The sequence below is a fragment of the Heptranchias perlo genome, chromosome 34 (assembly GCF_035084215.1).
Source record: "Heptranchias perlo isolate sHepPer1 chromosome 34, sHepPer1.hap1, whole genome shotgun sequence".
Classification (NCBI taxonomy): Eukaryota; Metazoa; Chordata; class Chondrichthyes; order Hexanchiformes; family Hexanchidae; genus Heptranchias; species Heptranchias perlo.
Window position 1 is genome coordinate 21,906,257 of NC_090358.1, and position 20,280 is coordinate 21,926,536.

Consider the following 20,280-nt stretch of genomic DNA (forward strand, 5'->3'; position numbering starts at 1 on the left):
ACGGACACCAATGACAACTTTAGTATTCACACTGCTGCCTAGGTGATATGAGCTAAGTGCCACACAAGATGTTAAACTTAACCCCTGAAACATTGGTGTAGGCTGATCTGATTGAATTTTTATGTGTTGAAATTGTGTTATTTTACTCTCCGCCGTTAACTCCTTCTCCATGACATGCACCATTACCCAATTAAGAGGTTAGGCAGGCGATGTGGCTTCCAGGTCTTTGTAAGTGATAGCTGGGAGATGCTTGACCCATCGATCCCATTGGGGAAACGTTTCTCACCGCAGCTCAACTGATATCAGAGATTTGCCTTGTGGAGAATATACAGTCACAAGCCTCATTCTGTCAACCTGACCAAACCATTTCAAAATATCTTCATTCTTCAATTCTTGTAAATCACATCAAGCCTCCATTCATTATTTAAACAATATTCTGATATTCAAAAACAAATTAAAATGTTGTCCAAGAATTGATAATATCTCAAGACACATTGACAACATTTATATATTAGTAATTCATTCAACCAAATAATGCCATAATATTTTTATGCTATTTGTAGGCTCTTGAATTCTGTGCATTTTCAATGCAATTGGATGAAGTTGCTCTTGTAATCTCTGACGGACAGTATGCCTACGGTCATACTGGGAGGTAAGGTGACATTTTTATACGTCTATGTTCTGAGTACAGGGAAGTTGAAATTTCAAGATGTTGGGATAAAAAAAATCACAGAGCAGATAGCAGAAAAAACTGGGCAAAGATGAAAATGGTCATCAGCAGTTGATTGCAATATTAACATGAATGTAAACCATGTCTCAGATTTGGTAGTAAGTTTTTATATTTGTACCAAGGGTTTCATTAAGTCTTGAAGTGCAAGAAATTTTGAGAAAAGTAGCAGGAGGGAAAAACTTTCGTAAGGCAGCCAGATGTGGCTTATAATGTTATTATATCGACCACTGACTGAGTAAATGGCTGTTTGTGAGCGAATGAAGCAAAACACAGCCATTTCCAATAAAACCTTTGTTTATATAGTGTATAAATATTTAAGATATTAACATTTAAACAGTCTTTCTCCAACAGGAAGTTTCAAATGTATTTTTTGGTCAATCAGCATTTCCAAATTTTGTTGATTCCTTAAATCATTGTGTTTTCGCATACATTGCAAGGGAGCCTTTCGCTATTCATTGTCTAATGCAGAAATAGATTTGTTTTGTGGGTGGCAGCTTTTCTTAAATAGGAGAAATGTTCTTATAGAATCATAAAATGATACAGCTCAGAAAGAAGCCATTCGGCCCATCGTGCCTGTGCCAGCTCTTTGAAAGAGCTATCCAATTAGTCCCACTCCCCTGCTCTTTCCCCATAGCCCTGCAAATTTTTCCCCTTGAAGTATTTATCCAATTCCCTTTTGAAAGTTACTATTGAATCTGCTTCCACCATCCTTTGCGGCAGTGCATTCCAGATCGTAATAACTCACTGCGTAAGCATTTTTTTCCTCGTCTCGCCTCTGGTTCTTTTGTCAATTATCTTAAATCTGGGTCCTCTGGTTACCAGCCCTCTGCCACTGGAAACAATTTCTCCTTATTTACTCTATCAAAACCCTTCAAGATTTTGAACACCTCTATTAAATCTCCCCTTAACCTTCTCTGTTCTAAGGAGAACAATCCCAGCTACTCCAGTCTCTCCATGTAATTGAAGTCCCTCATCCCTGGTACCATTCTAGTACAACTCCTCTGCACCCTCTCTAAGGCTTTGACATCCTTCCAAAAGTGCGGTGCCCAGAATTGGACACAATACTCCAGCTGGGGCCGAACCAGTGATTAATTGACTGATTGCATGTTTTTTGTAAGTGTGTTTTTGCTGCTATAGGTGCTGATCTGAACTCCATTACAAATTCAAAGTTTATGTACCTTTTAACAATACTTAGTTTCATCAAGCAATTCAAGTTTCTGCATTTTGCTCAAACATGTACATGAGATTCTGCCAGTGAAAGGGTTAACATTCTCGCTAAGTGAGTCTGACCTTTTAGATCCGCTCAGACTTGTGGTGTGTTATTCCTAAATGTTGGTTAGCTAATCCATGATTATTATATCATTTTGTTAAACTAAGTGGATATAACTGAGAGTTTTAACAAAATGATACACAGTTGTTAAATAAACGATTAAGATGGCATTTTAGAGGAAAATATACAGTAGATTAATGCTGGCCTGAGAATATTCGTTTCAAAGCTAAATGTAAACTTTGTACTGGTGAATGTGTTAGATTTGGATCAAGACCAGCATTGAAGAACAAAGAAATTAGTCTTTCATCAGAACTGACAACTGAAAAGAAACAAATAATAATTCTCTCATTTTACTACTTTCAGTAAATGTTACATAGAATCATATTGAATTTTACAGCACAGAAACAGCCCATTCAGCCCAACTGGTCCATCCTGATGTTAATGCTCCACATGAGACTCCTCCCCCCCCCCTCTCCATCTAACTCTGCCAGCATATCCTTCTATTCCTTTCTCCCTCACATGTTTATCTAGCTTCCCCTTAAATGCATCTATGCTATTCTCCTCAACTACTCCACATGGTAGAGAATTCCACATTCTAACCGCTCTCTGGGTAAAGAGAATGTTAGCTCAATGCTTTTGTGTTTATGCTGTCTAATCTCAACAGTGGATGAACTAGTGATCTGCCAATGTAGTTAGTGAAGTGTGACTTAGTGGCAGGTGGTGGCAGGGCAAAGGGGCATTCAATAATAGCAAACGGTTTACATATTTGTGTTGTGCCCACCACAGACTTGAGTGACAGTGTTCTAATTGTGGCTAATGATGCATAATCATTTTATGGTGGCTGCTCTTAATCAACGTTGCGACAGTCCCACTTCTCAAAGTTAGATTCCCAGTTGAGCCAGTCATAATACTTTTTTCTTTTAAAAGTTATGTACTTGTACAACCAGCACGTTCTAATAAATTCACCCATTCTGCAGCACTTGTATCTAACCCCTTTGAACCATTTTACCCTCCATTTTTGGCTATTTTCTATCTAGTCAGACAGGGCTACAATCATAAATATCTCCACATGTGTATTTTGTCTTAATATCCTTGTAGGTTAAGCTAAGTGTATGTTCACTGAATTTAAAATAAAAGCTTGTGAATTTAAAATAAAATTGCTGGACTATAACTTGGTGTTGTAAAATTGTTTACAATTGTCAACCCCAGTCCATCACCGGCATCTCCACATTATGTTCACTGAAGGAGAGGATATGCCTTAATATCACAGGGTCAGGATGACAGCAGTGAGCTGAGAGATATGTCTTATCAGAAGTATGGGTGTACACTGTATATAGCATTAGTTCATGGGGAAAGTCAAAGTCATACAGTGTGGTAAGCCTGCTAGTGTACTCACTGAGAGTGTTGGCTTGAAATTCTTCATTCTGCTGTTAGCAGCCCCCCTCCCCCTTGAAAGCTCTACCCCATGCTGATGGTCATTCCAGTAGCTATTTAAAGCTGTACTGCACTGTAAAGGAGCCATCCAAAACAGTTAGTGTGTCTGATGGGATTTTTTTTTGTTTTTTTTAAAAGGAGTCCAATAACTCCAATATTGAAACATTCATATATCAAGGATTTGACTGTAGCTGGGACTATTTTAGCTCTCAACTTCCAGAATCATAGAATCACACAGTTCAGAAGGAGGCCATTTGGCCCATCATGCCAGTGCTGGCTCTTTGAAACTTCTCCTCACTGCATAAGTAATTATTCTAATGGTGTATGAACACCAACTAATTCATTACTAGATTATGTGAAAGGCTGAAAAGAAGTTCTGAAAAGCAACATAAAACATTCCATAATCACACGGTCTCATTAAGCAAAATGTTGGCTACTGATGCAAATACTGTCAACATTTTAATATTTGCTATGTTGGTTATCTTTTAAACCATTCATAAGGTTTTTTTTAAAATGGCACCCTCCTCTTCCACTTCTCCACCCAGGGCTGTCCAGGACCTGAACCTGGAGTAGGGACATCCAAGTATCTCTAAGACAGCTGCTCGTTTGGCAGCATTTCTCACAGAAATAAAATGAACATACGAACATACGAAAAAGACCAGCTGGTCCATCAAGCCTACTCCACACTCATAATGACTGGAGCATCATAACTAGAAACTTCCTACCCTCCCTGCAACCTATTCCCCCACCATGTAATCTCCTGGGAGAGGCAAAAAAAAAACGAGTAAAACCCAGGGCCAATAAGGGGAAAAATACTCTGTAAAATTTCTCTCTGACCCCCTCAGGCGATTGAAACCAGTCCAGGAGACCACATGGACCATGTGTTATCTGTAAAACCACTTACCTTTTATATAATGCGATCTCTGCCCCAGTTGCAAGAGTCTAGCTTTTAATTACAAAAGGATAGACACAGAGATGATCCTTACCTTGAACACAGGATCAATTTAAAGACACAGCTAGATTTTCTATCCATTCACCATGAATGGGTCAAAATTCTAGCCCTACTGCAATATAGCTGTCACAAATCATGTTTGATGATATTTGTGTAGGAACGATGGAAGACTTCCCGTTTAAACACATTCTGTTCCACCTTTGTCCATTAAGGAGATAGTCATGTGTTTGCAGCAGAGGTAAAATGTCACAGTGGTGTAACTGACTTGACCCTTGAGTATGGAAGATTGAGGGGGGAACTGATCAAGGTGTTTAAAATGTTTAAAGGCTTCGATAGGGTAGATACAGAGAAATGATTTTCTCTGATGGGGGAATCAAGAACGAGGGGGCATAATCTTAAAATTAGAGCTAAGCCATTCAGGAGCAAAAACAGGAAGCACTTTTTTTTACATGAAGGGTGGTGGAAATCTGAAACTCTCTCCCCCAAAAGACTGTAGATGCTGGGACAATTGGAGCTTTCAAGACTAAAAGATCGATAGATTTTTGTTAGGTAAGGGTATCCAGGGATATGGAGCTAAGGCGGGTAAATGGAGTTGAGGTACAGATCAGCCATGATCTGTACGAATTGAATGGCGGTACAGGCCCGAGGGGCTCAATGGCCTACTCCTGTTCCTAATGTTCCTATGAGCCACTAGCCTCCGTTTTTCATCCACGGGTCTTGCCAATCACTCAGAACCCAAGGCCAAAGGGCAGAGGTCAACAGGGCATATGTACAAATCCCTAAAATTAACCTCTGCTGTGTAAAGTTGAATAGCTTCATGACAGCTGGTGCCAGAAAAAAACACATTTAAACAGACAGGCTTCTTCAGTTCCTATTTGTTCTGTGACTGTGGGTGGCTACAGCTTTAAAGTATTTGGCAATCATTTTTATGTTTGAGGAAGATGTCAGAAGGATTGGTTGCCCTTTTCATTGTAATGTAACATTAGCGATGCTCTCATGAAATTTCACTGAGATTTATGCCATTGGCTTTGTGGTTTTCAAACAAATGAAAGAAGGTTCCTTAAACACTTTCTCCTGAAGATGGTGTCCCTCGGCTCCCCTAACGGCCAAGCTGATTAAGGCAATAAGCAACTAAACCAGTAGGGGGTAGCGGTATATGGACTGCAATTGGATTCAGTGGCCCTAGTTCGAGAGGAGAAGTTCGACCAGGGCTCCATGTTCCTGATCGCTATTCAGTGACCCTTGCTGGAATTTGCACGTGACGATCAAGTCAGCATAGGATCTTAGCTGTGATGCCATCCATGGTTAAATAGCCTGGTGACAATCACTGTCTTGGTTCATCCATTCATTTAGGCAGGGTACTGGAGAGCAATTATTTTATTCATCCTGGGGATACGGGCATCGCTGGCAAGGCCAGCATTTATTGCCCATCTCTAGTTGCCCTTTGAGAAGGTGGTGGTGGGCCTACTTCTTGAACCGCTGCAGTCCGTGTGGTGAAGGTGCTCCCACAGTGCTGTTAGGTAGGGAGTTACAGGATTTTGACCCAGCGACGATGAAAGAATGGCGATATATGTCCAAGTCAGGACGGTGTGTGACTTGGAGGGGAACTTGTAGGTGATGGTGTTTCCATGCTGTCCTTGTCCTTCTAGGTGGCGGAGGCCGTGGGTTTGGGAGGTGCTGCCGAAGAAGCCTTGGCGAGTTGCTGCAGTGCATCCTGTAGATAGTACACACTACGGTAGCTAAGGTGCGCCGGTGGTAGACGGACTGAATGTTTAAGATTAGCACTGATGGAACCATGTGCAAACAAGGATTCAACGGGGCAGATATTGAACTTACCGCCCGGGTGTAAAACTGGTGTTTCGCATCAGCCACCCGTTATAGAAACTGCTTGATTTTCATTGGGAATGATAATCGGGCATTTTCTCTAGGGGGACCGTGCATCAACACCAGTTTTACACCCAGGCGGCAAGTTGAATATCTACCCCAACTTGCTCAGGAGGGGTGGGGGGATTGTGGGTAGGAGAATTGGCAGAAAATGAGGTCAAATGATGGTGCCCTTTAAATTACTCCTAAGAATGGAACTTGTGACCTATGACGAATACCCAATTATGATATAGAGATAATATATCACTTTCTCGGGTCTTATGGCTGTGTAGAACCCCATTGTCTAGCCAACAGTTCCTGAGAAAAATATATTTGGATTGAGAACAAATTCTACATTCAAAAAGAGTCAACAGAAAAATATTTGCCTGAAACTGGATAAAAATAGTTGAATCTGTTTTGCCGACTTTTTTTGCTTGAAGTATTAACAGTTGGAATTTCACCTCTCCTCCCCAAGGTGTTAAAACACAAATTCTTAAAGCACTGTATGATCTTTGCCATCATAATTCTGAGTAAGAATTTCATTGAGAAAAGATAATGCTGAAATGATCCGAATTGTATTTTCCTCTTACTGAGCTGGTGCAGCAGTTACTTACGATGCAACGCTACTGGGGGGGTGGAATTGGTCTTTGGCTGTGGCACGAAATGGGCGTTAGGGAGTCGGCAGCCCGTTGATTTGGACGGAAAAGAAAATGAGACGTGGCGAGGCGCGGTGTAAAATAGGCTGCCGTTTCGTTCCCGCCCGCTTTGAGCAATTCTCCCCCAAATGACTCATTGTACTTTCAAAACTGTAAGATGCTAAAATAACGCTTGAATTTTTTTTTACAGAAACCAGTAGGAGTTGAAGAGCCGTATCTAAAATTTAAACTCTTCTATGTGTTAAGTGTAAAACAGTCAACAGTTAGAAAGAAACAAACTGCATATGCTGGAAATCTGAAATAAAAGCAGAAAATGCTGGAACTCAGCAGCAGATAGTCAGAACCTGTAAACAGGAAAGACAAGTTAACATTTCAGGGGTCTTTTTTTTTGCTTACGTTGGTAGAAGTAAGGATGCAAATTCAAGCAGACGTATTGATGAGTTAGATGTGACCCTGTTGGTGAAGCACGAGGCTTCTTTGAGCACTACATGAAAGGAATGATGTCCAGTGCCAAAAATAACATTGCGTTGGATGAAGAGCAGATGCTCAAATGAGGGTTTAATCACTCTTCTCATACATAATAGACACTCTAAGAGGGCTCTGTGGTTCTCTTGGTACAAATCATTTTTTTTGAAAAAGTACTGGGATTGCACGAACAGAAATTCTGCACATACTTAATTCATAACACGGCATTGACTTAGAATAATGCAAACGTTTGTTTCCAATCTCCCACAGTGCCTGCACCAGCTATCAGACAGTACTGGTCTTAAGAAGATATTTCACACTGCTTCAGAAAAAAAAAGTAAATCAACAATTATTGATGGGAACTTATAAAGTGTTTCGATATAAATCCTGCTTTTTAATTCCTGGTGACTGCTATAAGGGCCTGAAATTCCAGTTGAATTCGAGGACGCAAAGTGGGCAGATTGCCTGCGGAGGTCCGCAATTTGCGGTGCACCCTGTAACCACTGGGAATTTCATATGGAGGGATGGGTGAATCTTCTGTCCATGCCCCCTTCTTTGGGGGTCACGACTTGGGCATTCCCGGGATACCCCAAGTCGTCATCCCATTACGCCAGCTCTAGGTCCAACAGAAGCCATGGCTGCTGAGAGCAGGGGCTGGGTTCCACAATGGACCTTCCAAAGGCCCCCGAAAGGTTTGATGTTAAAGATAATCAGTCCCAAAGGGGATCAATTACCTTCAAATTGGTGGCCAAGCTTTCCTTCAGTAAAAAACAATGGAGAAAACAATTAGTCTTTCTCTTCAGCCCTTTTGTACTCTGTCATTGGAGCAACGTGGTGCTGCTCTGATTTTCTGGCTGGCAGTCAGGGTCGGTGCCTCCGTTGTGCCCATAGAGGCACAAGCTGACCGTCCCGACTATGGAAATGACCCCATCCACATGATTTGGGATGCGGTCCACGTCCTTGTCTCGAGGCAACCAGGAGTCCTGCTCCACCAGGAGAGCACGGGCACTGGAATTTCAGGCCCTAATCAAATGGTAGAATTTTACAGCACAGAAGTGGGCCATTCAGCCCATCGCGTGTGTACCAGCGCTTTGCTAGAGCAATCCAAAACTAACCACACTGCCCCACTCTCCTTCCGCAGTCCTTCATCTACTTCTTCTCCTTCAAATGTTTTCTACTCTTCCCTTAAAGGATGCATTGGTCACTGACAACAGTAATTTGTCACCAAAAGCACAATATGGGCTTTACCTGTTGCATTACATCTGTTCCATACCCTTAGATAAGATAGAATTGCCACTGTGGAGTTTAGAAGATTGATAGGTGATCTCATTGAAACGTATAAAATACTTAGAGGGTTTGACAGGGTAGATGCTGAGAGGCTGTTTCCCCTGGCTGGAGAGTCTAGAATTAGGTGGCATCGTCTCAGGATAAGGGGTCGGCCATTTACGACTGAGATGAGGAGAAATTTCTTCACTCAGAAAGTGATGAATCTTTGGAATTCTCTACACCAGAGGGCTGTGGATGTTGTGTCATTGAGTATATTCAAGGCTGAGTTCGATAGATTTTTAGACTCGAAGGGAATCAAGGGATATGGGGATCGGGCGGGAAAGTGGAGTTGAGGTCGAAGATCAGCCATGATCTTATTGAATGGCGGAGCAGGCTCGAGGGGCCATATGGCCTACTCCTGCTCCTATTTCTTATGATCTTATGTCCTTATGTGACTGATTCTGTATTATGCTCCTGTGAAACACCTTGGGATGTTTTACCATGTTAAAGGTGCTATATAAATGCAAGTTGTTGCTGTTGTTGTTGTAGTTAGTATGGCGCGTGATATTTGAGCAGACAGTGTTGGGCCGATATTGATTCCCTCCACTGGGCAGGAATGGGGCGGTAGCCCAATCAAATTGGCAGCACAGTAATGACCGCCCCAATCTCGCCAACGTCCGGGCCACCGTTATTTTGGTGGAGGCCTTGAAAGGGGCGGCCCAGAACCACGCCCAGGCCCAGGCCCAGGCCAAGGCCCAGGTGCTGAGTATGCTTCCCCACATTGATACTTGACCTTGAGCAGTCGAACTAGCAGGCAGCTCTTAGCAAGTTTAGAAGGCAGGTTTGTAGATGATTTTTGTGGGGACGAAGAATGGTGGAGACGCCGGATTTTGGACCCTCTCCAATCGGTCAGCTGCTCCAAGCCACGGACCGCCTCCGTCGAGCAGGCAGCAGCCCCGCTCCGACCACCTCCCACCCGATGGACGCGGACGCACAACAATCTACACCAGTGAGTTCAGAATCGCGGAATCTGCTATCATTGCGCAACAAGTAACAAGGTGACCTTCGACCCACGTAGGGAATGAGCCTCTTAGTGGTGTGCCATGACTTTTCTCCTTATTTGCTACCTATCTCGTGTGGAATAAAAGGAGACACAGCAGGATCTTACCTGGCTGTGATTACATTTGACATCCATCTCAGCAATAGTCCTGATAGAGTTCATTGCACAATTGTGTTACCGTGCAAACGCTCACCCTTTACAGTAAGAGATAACAATCTTGTCAAACACCAGGAGAAATGTTTCCCAGGCTGTTTTTAAACTGCTGATATCACTTGAGTGGAATCATATTAATTAATTTTTAGCTTTCATTTTTTTAATTAACTACTGTATTTATAACAGTAGTGAAAACGCTTTGATAAAAAGGTAATTCATTGCATGCAAAGTGCTTTGAGATGTCTCGAGAATGTGATAAGGGATTATATAAAAGCAAGTTCAATCCTTCTTCCTGTATTTGCAGGGCGCATGTTAAATACCCTATACTACCCTGCAGCCTGTCGTGGAATTGAATTCAATAAATCTGGTCATTTGTGGGCTGGCACCCAGAAAAACTGACCATGAAAGCTGCCGGATTGCTGTAAAAATCCAACTGGTTCACTCACGTCCTTCAGGGAAGGGAACCTGCCACCCTGCCCAATCTGGGCCTACACGCGACACCAATCCCACACTATGTGGTTGTCTCCTTAATGCCCTCAGGGCAATTAAAGATGGGCAATAAATGCAGCCTTGCCAGTGTCACTCGTGACCCAAGAACGAATAAAAAAAAACACCCTGCAAGGAAGGAACTGCATGTGGTCAAATGTAGCGAGCTTTCAAATATTGGCAGTCAGAGAGTCTATGTGAAGGTTTGCACTGAGGATATTTGTACAGATACGATCTGGACTGCATCATTCTCATTGTTCGCAACTGTTATTTATGAAAATGATAGTCGATTTATTCATTCATTCTCGGGAAGTGGGCGTGCTGGCAAGGCTGGCATTTATTGCCCATCCCTTGTTGCCTTTGAGAAGGTGGTGGTGAGCCACCTTCTTGAACCGCTGCAGTCCGTGTGGTGAAGGTTCTCCCAAAGTGCTGTTAGGTAGGGAGTTCCAGGATTTTGACCCAGCGATGATGAAGGAACGGTGATATATTTCCAAGTCAGGATGGTGTGTGACTTGCAGGTGATGGTCTTCCCATGCACATGCTGTCCTTGTCCTTCTAGGTGGTAGAGGTTGCGGATTTGGGATGGGCACTTGGGGTTTGCAGTTCCACGGAGTTCCCCCTCCCCCGGCTCGTCTGTTGTAACTTCGGTGGAAGAGCCGCGGAATCCCCGGAAAAACGCTGCATGAGCGGGAGAACCCCCCAGGAAATTCACCCCCTTGGTCTTCCATGTTTTTGAAGCGTGTAATTAACACTGATAGGGAAAGATCCCCGAGTCAGAAAAAAATCCACACGTCAGCTTCTGGGTTTGATTAACGTGCAAAGATGAAAAGAAAAACGCTGAAATCTGAAATGAAAACACTGGAAATGCACAGCATTTAAAAAAAGAAAGGTTAATGCTTTGGAGGTGACCTCTCATCAGAGCTGATGAGCTGCAACCTTCTGACTCAGAGATTAGAGTGCTACCACTGAGCCACAGCTGACACAATTTGCCTGCGGTTTAAAGAAATAAGGGAGAACAATGCACTTTATTGGCATCATTCACTTGATGGATAGAGTTCGATAGCTGCATGTGATTACTCTGGCAAATGAGAAGTGTTACTGACTAGGAGCCAACCTCACATCATGATTCCTAAGCTAATAATAGCTGCGCAGCCTAAGTGTTCATAGTTTGCCTCAGTTCTATCGCCCAGCTGGAGTCTATTAATGCTCCTGATGGGAATGATCTGAAATGGGGCTGAGGCATGGCGTTGCAATGGGAATGTGGCACTATCCTTTAGCCTCTGGGTTTGGATCCAGGTTAGATTGATGGGATGGAACAATGCCCTTCTTAGCTGGTTGCCAGGACCCTCTATTAACTCAATGTCAGTGAGATCAGCCAGCATTCAGTGAGTTTGAATCTGCAGCACGATCCTATCTGTAATTTGACAATACCACATGGAAGCCATGTGGATGGTTGGTGGGGGAAGTGGCAAATTCCATCTTGGAGCAATAGTGGGGTGCTCTTCTAAGTAACATATTTGTTAGAGCTGAGTGGACCCTCCTTAAAACCCAACTCTTTAACCAAGCTTTTCGTTGCCCTCCTAAACTCCCCATCTTTGTCTCAGTGTCCATTTTCCTCACTCCACTGATAAGTGTCTTAGGCGTCGAAGTTTCATGCTCCTCCTGGCCCCACAAAAATCTTCCCACTCGCTGCCAGCCACTCAGTGCCCCACCGCCCCCTCACCCCAGGGATTGCCTCCCTTCCCTCCCTTTAACATTTAACTTCCAACTGGGCACTGAGGAGAAGACTCCAGATTTACCCCCTCCCTCCCAACCCTCGATCAGTCGGCGCTACATTGAAAATCCGTCCACACTTAAATGCAAATCACTCTGTAGCTGTTGAGTGGAGGGAAATCTACCCTACATTTGCCCTGTGTTATTTCCTTCTTTGGCTCAGTGCCAATTTTTGTCTGATTACACTCCTGTGAAGTGCCTTGAGACCTTTTAAGGAAAGAAAGCAAAAGACTTCCATTTATATAGTGCCTTTCACGATCTCAGGATGTCCCTATGCACTTTACAGTCAATGATGTACATTTGAAGTGTAGTCACTGCTGTGATGTAGGAATTGCGGCAGTTAACTTGCACAAAGCAAGATCCCACAAACAGCAATGAGATAATGACCAGATAATCCATTTTAGTGATGTTGGTTGAGGGATAAATATTGACCAGGGCACTGGGGAGAACTCCCCTGCTCTCTTTCAAAATAGTGCCATGGGATCTTTTACATCCACCCGAGAGGGCAGACGGGGCTTCGGTTTAACAACTCATCTGAAAGACGGCACTTCCAACAGTGCAGCACTCCCTCAGTAAAGGTTCTATACAAATGCAAGTTGTTGTTGTTGTGTTATAAATGATCCAGGAGTGTTTGATGCTGACATTGGATGACAAAAGTGGGAAAGATGTTCCATTGTCCAACACTAAGCGTCATAGTAACCTCCCCCCTCTTCCAGAAAAGACTAGAGACTGGTACATCATAGACCAAAGCCGAAGAACATTTTTAGGTCCATTATGGAAACAAGCCCCTTTCTGTAAGAAGGTGTTACAATTCCATTTATTGAGGAACTTGTCACAAGCTGGTTCCTGAGGAATATTTATAACAAGAGTAACCTGAAGAAAGAAAAAACTGAACGGCAGAGAAAATATGTAAACAAATAAAATCAACTTTATGGCACATGAAAAGAATAGACAAAATAATTAATACAAAGCAACCACAAAATAATATTCTTTTCAGTTTTACAAACTAATCTTATACTTCTAATAAAGAATGAACTTGCATTTATATAGAGCCTTCTACATCCTCAAGATGTCCCAAAGTACTTCACTGTCATTGGATTATTTTGGAAGCAAGGCTGATTTACTTGTAGACATGAACGTTCCACAAACAAAAAATGAATGACCAGATAAAGTGTTTTTGGGGCACTGGAAGAGGAATTACATAGAATTAGCAGCACAGAAACAAACCATTCGGCCCAACTGGTCTATGCTAGTGTTTATGCTCCGCACGAACCTCCTTCCACTCTACTTCATCTCACCCTATCTGCATATCCTTCTATTCCTTTCTCCCTCATGTACTTATCTAGCTTCCCCTATGTGTATCCCGAGATCTCTTTGCTCCTTTACCCCATTTAGACTCCTATTTTCCAAGGAGTATGTGGCCTCCTTATTCCTCCCATCAAAATGCATCACCTCACACTTAACTATATTGAAATTAATTTGCTGTTTACATGCCCATTCTGCAAGTTTATTAAAGTGTTTTTTATAAATGTTGGCCAAGGTACTGGCAGAACTCTTTGACATTTGTATACATCCACCTGAACAAGCAGCAGAACCTTTGCTTTAACATCCCAAACAAAAAGCAGCAGCGTGACAATGCTGCACTCCTTCAGTACTGCACTGAAATGTCAGCCTAGATTATGTGCCCTAGTCCATATAGTAAAGCTTGAACCCACAAATTTCTAACTCAAAGATGTAGAAATACCCTATAATGCCTAGAATATTTTAACATTTTTTGAATCATTCAGAGCCGATATGCGTTTTGCAGAATTACACTTTAAAAATAATAGAAATGAATCATTTGCAATGAGTGTAAACGATAATAAATGGCCATAATTATAGAAAATCTCAGAAGGATAATGAACACATTTCACCCGTGGTTAGATGCATTTAAGGGGATGCTAGATAAGTACCAGAGGGAGAAAGGATATGCTGATACGTTGAGATCAATAGGGTGGGAGAAGGCTCTTGTGGGGTATAAACACAGGCATAGACCAGTTGGGCCAAATGGCCTATTTCTGCACTGTAAATTCTATGTCATGGTTACTTTTTGAGCAATATTTTTGTTGTGATATTCTGTCATGTCACGACAGAAATCTGGGGGTAGGGGTCTGTAAGTTATAAATTGCCATGAACAACATTAAATGATATGAGAAGATATAATAACACTGCTGTGAAAGTAGATTCTGGAAAGACAAGGGGCTCTATTTTCACACCCGCGATCGGGTGCGTTCGTGGCGGGGGGGCTGCGAAAATCTGGGATTCCCGGGGCGGGTCCGGAGCCCGGCTCCAACCCGCCCACTTCCGGGTTCCCCAGTGACGCGCTCACATGCGCGCAGCCCCTGCATGTGGGACTCCCGCCGGCAATTAAAGCCACTTAAAGTACTTAAGCAGGTACTTCAGGTTGTTTACAGACCTGATTGACCTGATATTTCAGGAGGGATCGGATTTTGAAATGAACTGAGACTGTTTCCTGTACTGGGGGAAACACTCCCAGTTGAAATGGACGTGTTGCAGCCACCAGCCTGTGGCAGCTGCAAAGGTCCATTTGACAGGTGCTGGGGGGAGACTCTCACTCATTGCAGGAGGCCACTCTGTCACTTTGGACAAAGTTTGGCCTCCACCACCCTCCTCCTAACAATAAAATGCATAAACATGCACACTTACCCCGGTCCAGACACATTTACCTACCTTGCGGATCCCATCGGATGTACATCTTGCTGATGGGGGCCGCCATAGCTGCAGTCATGACCTCCTCGGAGGGCGAACAGCATCACCAGCCTCGCTGGCCATGCCGTCCACCTCTGACACGTGGAGCTCCACAACACAGTGCTGTGACACATCCACCGGCACAGCAGGAGGGAGGGCAACCGCAAAGAGAGATGCGTCGCAGAGGGCACTACCCTCGCCACAGGGTCCACAGACCGAGGCTCAGCTTCCTGGACCTCTCTGAGCAGCAGTGCACATGGAGGCTCAGAGTCACTCAACATGTAGTCATGGACATCTGCAGCCTCCTTCATGCCGAGCTGCTCCCGGTTGGCCCGAGCACTATCTTCTTACCTGTCGCTGTCAAAGTCACCACTGCCCTCAACAACTTCTCCTCCGCATCCTTCCAGGGTGCCACCGGGGACATCGCCGACGTCTCTCAGTCATCTGCACAAAAGAGCCCTGCGAATACACCTACACCCACTCTGCATTGACACAATGGGTGGCATCAGTTGTGGGTCTTCATTGTGATCCTCAGGAAAGGGCATTATTGCACAAACCAGACAAGATTCACAAAGACGTAGCAGTAGTGGTGACAATATAATATGTTATGTGAGTTGATCAGAAATTAAATATAAGTAAACACCATGACAAACCCTCAAACACCCTTGTGCATTCCCTTCATGCTCACGACACGTTTGCCTTACGCTGCCTACTGCACATATGTGATGCATGCCCTGTGGCTGCAGCACAGGTAGTGGCAGGTTGAGTGAGGCTGACTGTGAAAGAGATGCATGAGAGGGTGAGTATGAGATAGATCCATGAGATTGTATGAGGATTGTGTTGCGTGGTAGTGGCGGGATGAGTACTGGCAAGGTGAGTAAGTGCTGGTAAGATGAGGATGAGCTTTGAGTGGGTGTGAGGGGTGATGTGACAGAGTAGTGTTGGCAGTGCAGAAGGAGATGTGGGGTGGGAGTGGTGATGTGGCAGACGGAGTGTAGGGGAATGAGTAAGTGTACTCACTTTGGCTGACCTACTTAGGTCATTGAAGCACCTCCTGCACTGTATGCAGGTGTGTGATATGTTGGCGGTGCAGGTGGCCTCCTCTGCCACCTCGAGCCAGGCCTTCTTGGTGGCAGAGGCAGGCCGCTTCCTCCCGCCCGCCGGGGGGATGTTCTCTGTCTTCCCCCTCCTCCTCACCCCATCCTCATCCAATGATACCTGGAGTGAGGCATCATTAAACCTGGGAGCAGCCTTCCCCCTGGGCTGCTCCATGCTGTAAATTTTCCTATTTTCTGCAGCATCAGTCAGTTGAGGACTGCCCCTTTAAATAGGGCTCCTCAGCTGACAGACCTTGCTGCGCATGCGCAGTCTGCCCGCCGTGCAGCTTACCAGCGGGAAACCCGGAAGCCAAGGTAAGTGGCTCCAATTATCCTGTAATTGAGTGCGGAGTATCCCGATTTCACCGGGCGCGTTACCCACGCGCCCAGTCGACCCCCCGCTGAGAACCCGCCGCCATGGTAATATCGAGCCCAAGATCTTAGTTGGAAGGTGAAACAAAATGGGGGTAAATGAGAACATGTGAAGGGACATCGAGGCTGCATTTCCAGAACAGATCACTTATGGAAACCATACACAAAAATATTATTTGTACTGTGTTAAGAGAAACAGAAATGAAAAAGCAGATTCACAGTGGCCAAGTTTTGTTTGGTGTTTATCAGTCAACCCTTTATGCAACCTGAGGTTAGGGAAGACTTAACTTCTTCAAAATAAAAAGGTCAGCCATGGCGACTCATAATTCCATGTTTGTGTTTTGGCTTTTCAAAACTCTGAAGATTGGAGTCTAATTACACTCCTTTTGTTGGTCAATTTTCTCCCCTTCTTTCTTGAGACCAGAAGCCCTATGTTACCTTGCCTAATTGGGCATACTTCATTTCTGAGCTTAGACACACAGGCAGCCAGCCTGTCAATCTAGCCTGGCGCGTGGGAAACCTGGAAGCACAAATACTTACCTTCAATTGAGTTGCGATCACAGATTGCGATGCACTCATTTGGCTTCCGGGTTCCCCACACGAATATCTAGGGATGGGCTGGGTTCCCGGCTCCAAGCTAAATTCATGCCCGATGGGGTAGAATTTCCTTTTCAGGGAGGAAAATGACATGGGAAGCTGTGCTGGCGGCTCCCTGCCTTCTGATGGGATTTTCCACTGGAAGTGATGTCCCAAGCCAAGGCAAACAGAAACCAACGATAGTGTCCCTGCCTAGCTGAGATCAGGAAACTGAGGATAGAGTCTAGCGCCTTCCTGGCTTCTTTGGCTTAGTATTACAACACATTGTGTATATACCCACTCAGTATCAAGGCAGCCCAATTTTGTCGTTTAACATCAGGTAACATTTGTAACATGTGAATGATCTTCTTTTAACTATGGGGTTTGGAAAGAAATAAGACTTTATTTTGCAATTTTAAACACAACAGTTGTATGTGTAAGTGCTGGGATATGCCTGTCAGTGATCTTGGTACTTGCCCCTGCCAGAGTATGTGGGGTCAGGGAGAGGTCACCATATTTAAATATTGCTGATAGGTGCCTACACTACTAAGAGTGCAACTTGGCCGTCCTTCATAGCAGGGGTGGGGGGGGGGTAATATGACGGAAGCCGACATGCTGACAGCGGCAGCCCAGCCACAGTATAGAATTTCAAAGTGTCCATCAGTCCCCTTGTAAAGGGGGCCGTTCAAGCCACAGGCTTGCCACATTTTCTTCATGGGTCTAGGCCCGGATCCCCATGCGATGGCTGCTACGCCTCTTTCCCTGGGCATACTGGGCACTGCTTGTCAGCCAGGACGAGAACGAGGAAACTCCCAGTCTAGGAGTTATCCCCAGTACACCCTCTGTATTGAGGATGACCTTGTTTGGAGCTGGGAAGGCCATGGATTTTCATCCCCAGTAAGTTTAATTAACATGTAAACAGACCAATTTCCCCTTCAGCTGGTACTTATCTTGAGGCCTGGTACAGACATAGGCCCATGATATAAGCCTGTATTTTGACGTTAATTTGTAGCTTTCAGTGAACTATTTTACTGTCAGAATTTCCAAAGATGAATGATGGGGAAGCTGCTGTTGTGATATAGACGCAAACCAGTTTGTTCCAATTATTCTTCTTTTTGGACCACCAATCTTCATGTTACATTGGTAACTAAAAAACAGTAATGCACTAGTTACAACAGAAACAGAAAAACTACTGGAACAATCTTGAGTAATTGATGGCATGATTGGTTGAAATAACTACCAGACTTCAACCTCTCCCAATTTGTCTCGTTCTGTTTATAAACCTAATTTGCTCAAATTTAATTTCCCATAATAGTATTTCCCTTGTAAGTTGTAGAAAAGTTTTTCTCTTAGCTTTGTTATGTTTTCAAATGTTTGTGTCTATATTTAATGAAACCATCATACGTTTTGTTTACTTTGTGCCTTAGGAAGAGTGCATCAATACATAAAGGTTTCTTGACACGGTTATGTAGGTGCTGGGACTGTTGAATCAGTTTGTTTGTTCTTGGTCCATGAGTGCAACCAGTATAGTGATCTCAATGTCCAGTGTCACTGGGAGAAAGTTTTGCATTGATATTAAAACTTTCCACATTTCTCTGTCTCGGCTCAGGTGGTCACACTCTGAGTCAGAAGGTTGTTGGTTCAAGTCCCACTCCAGAGGTTTGAGCACAAAATCCAGTCTGACACTCCAGTGCAGTACTAAGGGAGTGCTGTTCTCCTCTGCCAAAACTCCTCACTATTCCAGAATACAAAGGTAACCCTCGGCTTCTCTTCTCCACTACAAACTGTCTTCTTAAACCCTTCCCCCCTGCTGCCTCCACCCTCACTTCCAACAACAAGTGCGAGGAGCTCATGGACTTCTTTGTCACTAAGATTGAGACCATCTATTCAGCTGCCTCTGCCACTGCCCTCCCTTCCCCTAGCCCACCAAGCCAAACTTCCCCTAAGGTTCCCCCCTGCCCTAGCCCTCAACTCGCATCTTTCTCTAGTTTCTCTCCTTTCTCCCCTCATTCCCTCTCCGAGCTCATCTTGACTATGAGACCCACCTCCTGCTCCCTCGACCCTATCCCCAACAAACTGCTGACCAGATAACTTCCCTTCCTAGCCCCCATGTTAGCTGATATTGTTAACGGTTCCTTCTCCTCAGATACTGTCACCGAGCCCTTCAAATCTGCCATCCTCATCCCCTTCCTCAAAAAAACCACCCTTGACCCCTCTGTCCTTTTTTTTACTGGTTCATGGGATGTGGGCGTCACTGGCAAGGCCAGCATTTATTGCCTATCCCTAATTGCCCTTAAGAAGGTGGTGGTGAGCCGCCTTCTTGAACCGCTGCAGTCCGTGTGGTGAAGGTTCTCCCACAGTGCTGTCAGGTAGTGAGTTCCAAGATTTTGACCCAGCGACGATGAAGGAACGGTGATATATTTCCAAGTCGGGATGGTGTGTGACTTGGCGGGGAACGTGCCAGTGATGTTGTTCCCATGTGCCTGCTGCCCTTGTCCTTCTAGGTGGTAGAGGTTGTGGGTTTAGGAGGTGCTGTCGAAGAAGCCTTGGCGAGTTGCTGCAGTGCATCCTGTGGATGGTATGCACTGCAGCCACTGTGCGCTGGTGGTGGAGGGAGTGAATGTTTAGGGTGGTGGATGGGGTGCCATTCAAGCGGGCTGCTTTGTCCTGAATGGTGTCGAGCTTCTTGAGTGTTGTTGGAGCTGCACTCATCCAGGCAAATGGAGAGTATTCCATCACACTCCTGACTTGTGCCTTGTAGATGGTGGAAAGGCTTTGGAGAGTCAGGAGGTGAGTCACTCGCCGCAGAATACCCAGCCTCTGACCTGCTCTTGTAGCCACAGTATTTATGTGGCTGGTCCAGTTAATTTTCTGGTCAATAGTGACCCCCAGGATGTTGATGGTGCGGGATTTGGTGATGGTATTGCCGTTGAATGTCAAGGGGAGGTGGTTAGATTCTTTCTTGTTGGTGATGGTCATTGCCTGGCACTTGTCTGGCACGAATCAGATCAAGCCTGGATGTTGTCCAGGTCTTGCTGCATGCGGGCATGGACTGCTTCATTATCTGAGGGGTTGCGAATGGAACTGAACACTGTGCAATCATCAGCGAACAACCCCATTTCTGACCTTATGATGGAGGGAAGGTCATTGATGAAGCAGCTGAAGATGGTTGGACCTAGGACACTGCCCTGAGGAACTCCTGCTGCAATGTCCTGGGGCTGAGATAATTGGCCTCCTACAACCACTACCATCTTCCTTTGTGCTAGGCATGACTCCAGCCACTGGAGTGTTTTCCCCCTGATTCCCATTGACTTCAATTTTACTAGGGCTCCTTGGTGCCACACTCGGTCAAATGCTGCCTCGATGTCAAGGGCAGTCA

General features: G+C 44.6%; 1 protein-coding gene across 1 annotated transcript in view; it reads left to right on the forward strand.

The window, feature by feature from the left end:
* The window catches only part of fkbp16 (FKBP prolyl isomerase 16), a 134,767-nt gene that overhangs the window by 31,555 nt on the left and 82,932 nt on the right, over positions 1–20,280 (forward strand). The window contains exon 3 of the mRNA XM_067971174.1: positions 564–652. Coding sequence (XP_067827275.1) covers positions 564–652 — 89 coding nt within the window. The remainder of the gene's footprint in view (positions 1–563; positions 653–20,280) is intronic.